Source organism: Nelumbo nucifera, chromosome 1, assembly GCF_055504915.1.
Source record: "Nelumbo nucifera cultivar China Antique chromosome 1, China Antique-T2T, whole genome shotgun sequence".
Classification (NCBI taxonomy): Eukaryota; Viridiplantae; Streptophyta; class Magnoliopsida; order Proteales; family Nelumbonaceae; genus Nelumbo; species Nelumbo nucifera.
This window is the reverse complement of record NC_142649.1, coordinates 142,837,971-142,845,430: the sequence shown is the minus strand read 5'-3', so window position 1 is coordinate 142,845,430 and position 7,460 is coordinate 142,837,971. Positions and strand designations below refer to the sequence as shown.

The window sequence follows — 7,460 nt, the reverse complement described above, 5'->3', positions numbered from 1 at the left end:
TCTGTCCCATACCATCTCTGTGGGCGATGGCTACACCAAGGCTTAAACCTAACAGAATCATGGATTTATTTGTCACCCTTTTACCAAAGAAACTGAATAAAAAAAAAGGAATCACATTTCTCACTTGCAAAAAAAAAAAAAAAAAAAAAAAATCTGTCCGGATTTGGATGATCAGGACCTAATACCATTCAATGGGGGGGGGGACCATAATCTACTTAAATTTACTTTAAAATAATGCACGAACCAGGTAGAGTTTATCGCAAAGGGTTTAGATATGGATTGGCCTCTGGAGTCAGGCCCAATCAACAACACACGGCCACACCCTCGAACGGATCATACTCATAGAATACGATTTCAAGGGCAGAGCTGCCCCCCGTTTTGTTGTTTAGGTGGGACCCTGTTGCTAAGTGTTAATGATCCATCCTCATCTTCTTCGTTGTGGCCATCTTCAACGTGGCAAATTTAAGGGCCTGGACTCCAACTGTCAATCTTCCGTAGTCCGTTCCCACACCTGATATCTTTGGAATGAACTGAATTGAACGTTTTGGATAGCGTTTTGGTTCAGGAGGGCAATTTGCATGATCCACAGACCACCAGGCCGACTCCCTGAAATTTTATCCAAGGGAGGAAAATCCATGGCTCCTACCAGCTTCAGCTGCTTATCGTCTACCTCTCCCACACCCACCACTGCCGTTCCCACTTCTAGTAATCCCAACCCTGGATATAATCAGATCGACAATAACGACAACAACAGCGGTATGATAAGCCCCCAGCCCGATTCAGAGGCACACGGGCAGGTTCGGAAATTCAAGGCTAGCTCCCAGCTGAACCGATGGTCTAGGGCTCGTTCCTTACGATTAGGTCGGAGATTGGAACGCCCCGCAGTTCAAGGCGCCCAGACGACCGAGACGATCGCAGCGGTTGTGAGTGGAGAGGTCGGTAGCCCCCGTACTCCGTCTTCTCCTTTACCTAAAAGAGATATAATGGAGGTAAAGTCCATTTATATGGTTTCTGATGGCACTGGTTGGACGGCGGAACATTCCGTCTACGCAGCGTTGGGGCAATTTGAGAACTTCCTGGTCGAAAAGGGTTGTCCTGTAAATACCCATCTCTTCTCGGGGGTAAGCCTGTCTTTTTCTTCGCTATCCAACATTTTTTTTTATCATCACAGACTCACAGTCACAGAGACGAAATTTACTCTCGTATTTCTCCCTCTTCCTTCAATTGCACACATCCCTTATTTTATGCTTAAAATATATAGGAAAAAGTGTTACATCTCTCAAGCATTTTATTTATAGGGACTGATAAATATATAGGAAAAACTCCATGAACAGTTTATTGGCAAATGGAAAATGCAAGATTGCTACTTACATACATAGATAGAAGTGCTACCAACCTGGAGATGCAGACCCATATACGGAAAGAATGACTCAAAGTATAGACTTAGATGTAACTTTATCACTTGTCTTTATTGACTTAAGAAGAGTGCAGTGACCATATACGGAAACACCCTTATAAATAACAATATTCGAATTCAAATATTTCAATTCGAATATTAAACCAAATATTCGATTCAACTCGAATTCGACCGACTACTTGACTTTTTCGAATATGAATCCGATTAGATTTGAATCCGATTCGATTAACAGTTTTACAATAGACAAATTTTGAAATTTAACTGGTTCTAAACTTCTAATTTTCCTCTAATACATGATTCTAATTTTCTTGTTCAGGAATTAGGATTAAGAAAACAAATATGTAATCTAAGCATCTCTACAGCTGAGCTGAAAAATCTAATGTGGTGCTTCTCATTTGTGACTGAGAATCAATAAACCAATAAACCATTTAGGAATGATATTATCTATCTCATAACCAGAAACCAATAAACATTTAAGCTGAAAAAACTAGCTCATAACCAGAGACCAATAAACCAATAAATCATTATCTAAATCACTGCCAGAAATCTGTAATCTATTCTATCTCATTAGAATAGGAAAATGAATAAACCAATTCCTAAATCTGTAATCTATTCTATCTCATTTAAGCTGAAAAATCTAGCTCATAACCAGAAACCAATAAACCAATAAATCATTATCTAAATTACTGTCAGAAATCTGTAATCTATTCTATCTCATTAGAATGGGAAAATGAATAAACCAATTCCTAAATCTGTAATCTATTCTATCTCATTTAAGCTGAAAAATCTAGCTCATAACCAGAAACCAATAAACCAATAAATCATTATCTAAATTACTGTCAGAAATCTGTAATCTATTCTATCTCATTAGAATGGGAAAATGAATAAACCAGTTCCTAAATCTGTAATCTATTCTATCTCATTTAAGTTGAAAAATCTAGCTCATAACTAGAAACCGATAAACCAACAAGTCAATATCTAAATCACTGTCAGAAATCTGAATCTATTCTATCTAATAAGAAATTTAGAATAGGAAAATGAGCTGAAAAATCTAGCTCATAAACCAATAAACCAATAAACATTCAATCTCACAATCTGTAATCTATGAAAATCAATTTACCTTGAGAAAAGAGGTAGGGGATTGAGATGGAGATAGTGGGCTCCCAGCGGTGGGCCAAGTGTGAGTGTGTGATGGCGGCAGTCGTTGGGTCCCGGCGGTGCAATGCAATGACAGTAAGCAGTGCTGGCCGGTGATGGCGTGGTGCTGGACGATTGGCACTTGGCAAATGGCACTCTCTCAGCACAATGGCCAGTGATGTTGGACGGTTGAAGGCCTTGAGGCGTTGAGCAGCAGTGAAGGAGGCGGTAGTGGCCAGTGACTGATGCTCGACCACTATCACTAACGCTGCCGTTGGTGATGGTGGTTACTTGGGCGGCGGTGATGCTGAGTCAGTGAGTTGAGACTCGAAATATGAGACTGAGAGATAGAGGAAAGATGAGAGACGACTGACGAGAGATGACAGGCGGAGTAGCGAAGGATGAGGGGCGGTGACCGGTGATGGTGAACCTGGTGGTTGTTCGGGCGGTGCCCGGCGTCGGCGAAGGGAGGGACAAAGGGTTAGGGTTAGGGTTTGAAACTTGAAAGATGGAGAGTGGAGATTGGAGAGTTTGAAAGTCGAAACTTGGATTTCAAATGTTCTCATTTCTCATTTTTCAATGAAATTGTTTTTTTATTTTTATTTTTTAACCTTTTTTTAATTATATATATAATCGGTTTGGATATTTATCGGATCAGATCAATGTATATCCGAATTCGATCAGATAATTTAATTGGTAAAAGAATGGTATTCAAATTCGACCGAATATCCGATTCGAGTTATCCGAATTCAATTCGATTATGCTAAGTCTCGGATTTTCGAATACCGTTTATAGGCCTACTTATCAATATTGTATTACAGTAATACACTACTGAAATACTCCCAATACACCTCCTCCCTCAGTACTTTCATATGTGATAATGAAAACACTTTACACTCCTTTAACACTATTCTGAGCCTTGGGGTTTCCAACAGGTTCTGTTCCACCTCCGTCCATTATCCCCCCCCCCTCCTCCCCCAATCTCAAATCCTTTCTGAATTTGGCCAAAACATACATGACTTCTATGCTAATTTTAGATTTCTAGATTTTCAATCATTTATTATTCTTTTTTAAAATCAAATTTTAAAACTCTACTAGCCACTTAGATAGAAATAGTATATATTAAACAGGGATTTGCAACAATCTTTGAGAGCCTTGAAATGTTTCTTTTAGTGTACCAAGTTTGTTCGGAAATCACACGTATATAAATATACAGAAATAGCTAATGGCATCATTACCCAAAAAGAGCTAAAAGTAATATGATAAGTAGGTCTTTCGTCTTTGGTTATTGCAGTAGTGTTTGTTTTGAATTGACCTTCCATGAAGGTATATGACAAAGCCAGTAGCACCACATGGATTGCACCACCAGAATATATCCTGGGTTTCTAATCAATCTGCTCTATTGATCATAACCAACTGAATTATGGTTTGGACTACTTGACACAAACAACCATAGAAAATAGTATTAGCATTTGTCAATTTCCATAATATTGATCTGCATATGGAGTTAATCATACATGATGTTGAGGTTGTGTCTTATTTTACAACCATTGGATTGTTTTTAATCTAGCGGTTGGTGTGGCCCCCCTCTTTGTATATGTAGGGTTGTGAGAGTGAGAGAGAGAGAGTGAAAAAGAGGGTACTCTTGGTGGAAGAGTGGAGTTTTTTCTCTTGTTTTGTTCTTCGGATTGAGAGAGGAAAGGGAGAGCGAGTATACAAGGGTTAGGGGTTGGTTTGGGTTGCAAGCCACAAGGTACTTGTACTGTTTCTCTTTTTCTTTCATAGTGAAGAACAGGTCTCATCTCTCCCATGGATGTAGGCAGGAAGGCCGAACCACACAAATCCTTTGTGTTCTTGGTGGTGCTTGTTTATTTGCTTTTTGCTTGGTTGCCTTGTTGTTTTTTAGGTTATTTCTTGCATTATCTTGTTATTCTGGGTTCTGTTGAGGTAGTAGTCGACTACTCGGAAATCTCTCCGCAAAGCAGTCGACTACTAGGTGTCTACTGGTAGTAGTCAACTACCAGGACATAGTAGTTGACTACTAAGCCCGGGATCCTCAACACATCAGTGTAGGTGAAGATGTTTTATCTTCATCTTCTCATTGTCATAAGGTGGATTTTGTTTTCACACACACACATTTCCTGTTTTATTTATTTATTTTTTCAAACTTCTTCTATGATTTCTATCATTGAAATATACTAACATTAATTTACACTGTTAGATTGATAATGTGGAGCATCTCATGAAGATCATAAAACAAGCAGCTAAAGAAGGTGCAATGCTTCTATACACCTTATCTGATCCTTCCATGGCTGAGTCAGCTAAGCAAGCCTGCAAGCTATGGGGCATCCCATGCACTGATATACTGGGACCTGTCACAGAGGCTATCTCTTCCCATGTTGGTGTATCTCCATCCGGAACTCCTCGTGGTGGTGGGGCTTCATGTCGGAAGCTCCCTCTAACTGAGGAGTATTTCCAACGAATTGAAGCTGTTGAGTTCTCCATTAAACAAGATGATGGTGCCCTACCCCAAAACTTGCACAGAGCTGATATTGTCCTCACTGGAGTTTCTCGTACTGGAAAGACGCCATTGTCTATTTATCTTGCACAAAAGGGATATAAAGTGGCTAATGTTCCAATTGTTTTGGGTGTTGAACTGCCCCAAATACTGTTTGAGGTAGAGCCAGAGAAAGTATTTGGTTTGACTATAAATCCTACAGTCTTGCAGATGATTAGGAGAGTGAGAGCAAAGAATCTAGGCTTCAAAAGCCAAGCACGGAGTAACTATTCAGAGATGGATTATGTGAGAGAGGAGTTGGAATTTGCTAATAAGATTTTTGCAGAAAATCCAGTGTGGCCAGTGATAGGTAAGGAATATAAAGCTTACTTGTTTTCTTTGAAACGTGGGTATCTTAATTTATATGGTATCATATTTTCTTTCTAAAACCAGAAACAAATATAAATGAACCCCATAAGCACTATTTTCATATTGTAACAGGAGTAAATGCCGTGTTAGTGGTGGTTCATGTTGTGTTGATAGATGGGACTGTCAACAGTACATCATTGTCCAAGACTGAATTGGAATTCCTAGCCACTTAAGCTGGATCTAGGTAGCTGAAGTGAGATTTGTTTCTAATCAAATTGAATCTGATTCTTCCTAATCTGATCCAATTAAGATCTGAATCCGGTAAAATTACCACATATACCTAGGTAAAATTAACATTATTCTTATTGGTTTAGGTACTGTATTTTCATTCAAAGGGTCATGGGTTCAAGTCTCATTTCTTATTTCTAGTTCAATTGATGAATAAAATTTGATAGTATATACTATCCAAGTCCGATCTGGGATCTGATAGATAAAATTTGATGTTCAGCAGCTTGCTTTTATGTCCTGCTTCTCCTTTTCTTTTTCATTTTTCCCAAATCCTTGATTATCAAGACATTGTAATACGGAATTTTAGTTATTATCGTGGACTCTTGCTGCCTGAATGATGAAAAGAATTTGTGAAACGTATGCAGTTAATTTGATTTTGATCCTACTGTCGCTTGACTGATTGCAGAAGTGACAGGAAAAGCAATTGAAGAAATAGCATCCGTTGTGTTGAGGCTTTACCATGACCGGAAGCAAACGTGCTCAGTGCCACGCATATCAAGATACTACTAGAGTTTGTAGGTTTCTGTATGACGATATGCTGAGGCTGAACTAGAAGTGACCCAATTGCAAGATGGGTATCTAGCTCTACTTGCTGGTGCATTTGTAAGGTCATTTTAATATTGCTGTATACTGTAGCAGGTAGAGCTTAATTATTCGGCAAACAAGGTCTCCTAGCTCAGAACACAACCATTCCAGGCCTTTGAGCAATTCTTTCTTTATCAGCCCAAGGAACATGATAGATGAGATTATTACTGTCATTGCTACAACTTGTGTTCCCTTGTACATTGCGTTTCTGATCCCTACATAAATATATGTTTAGTGACCATCTCTACCTTGTTGCAATCTATACAATCATATGTAATGGTGAGGATGGAGGAGTTATACATTCATAAAGAGTGTAAAGTTTGCAAAATCATAGTGAAAAGTGATCTTTTGTCTTCCCTTATCTGTATGCCCTATGCCCACTCTTGATTATCTAAAATTTAATTGATTTTGTTTGCTTCCTGAATCTTCTTTATGGGGGTGGAAACATGGTTATGGCAGATTTTGTTTTTTGGTAGTCATTTTAGCATTTGTGTTTAAGCAGCATAGTCAACCCCCTGTTCCCATGGAGACACATTGGACGGACACCTCTTCCGTATGTGTGGGTTAAACTCAATATTGACGGAGCTGTTAATGGTTGCTGGTGCAGGTGGAGTTTGCATCTGCTGACTATAACACATTACTGGCCACGTTCATCCAGCCACATATTGGGAACATCTTTTGTACTTTTAAGTTATATGATCAGTAAATCGGAACTCGTGCAGGTCTGCTATTTTGAGACTTTACAGGCCGTCGTGAAATCTGGTGAGTCATTCATCTATTTCAATGAACGGACGTTGCTAATCGAGAGGCAGCCTAGTTGGTGTGCTGTGTGCTGGATGAACTGTTCTGCCGTAGTATGGTTTTAAATCCTGTTATATTAGGTAGTATGGTTTTAAATCCTGTTATATTATCAGAGTTGTTGACGTAATGTTGTATTATATTCACTTAAAAAGACTAACAATACTGAAAAAGAAATACTGAATTTGGTTTCTAAAAATTCCAATCAATCTCGAACTTTTAAAGTTTATATATAATTTTTATTTTTTATATGAAACTTGACTCGTTAAACTCAAACATGCAGGCGATCTAGTATTTCTGGCTCAAATCGAGATTGAGTCCGGTCTTGTGCCTTAGGGCTGTACACGGGTCGGGTTGGGTCAGTTTATT

The 7,460-nt window shown here is 38.8% G+C and overlaps 1 protein-coding gene across 3 annotated transcripts; it reads left to right on the top strand.

The window, feature by feature from the left end:
• The first annotated feature begins 210 nt into the window (after nt 1-210).
• On the top strand, nt 211-6,654 carry LOC104585674 (pyruvate, phosphate dikinase regulatory protein 1, chloroplastic-like). 3 transcript variants are annotated; one of them, XR_733340.3, is made up of 4 exons: nt 211-1,121; nt 4,776-5,421; nt 5,553-5,764; nt 6,115-6,654. XR_733340.3 is itself a non-coding variant. In XM_088894532.1 (4 exons), the coding sequence occupies exons 1-3, from the start codon at nt 579-581 to the stop codon at nt 5,651-5,653; spliced, it is 1,290 nt and encodes a 429-aa protein (XP_088750658.1). In that variant the 5' UTR covers nt 211-578; the 3' UTR covers nt 5,654-5,664; nt 6,115-6,654. The 3 variants fall into 3 exon arrangements, 2 of the variants coding, with proteins under 2 accessions (XP_088750658.1, XP_010240929.1); XM_088894532.1 differs by having other exon boundaries at nt 5,553-5,664; XM_010242627.3 differs by lacking the exon at nt 5,553-5,764 and having other exon boundaries at nt 222-1,121.
• Nucleotides 6,655-7,460: the final 806 nt, after the last annotated feature.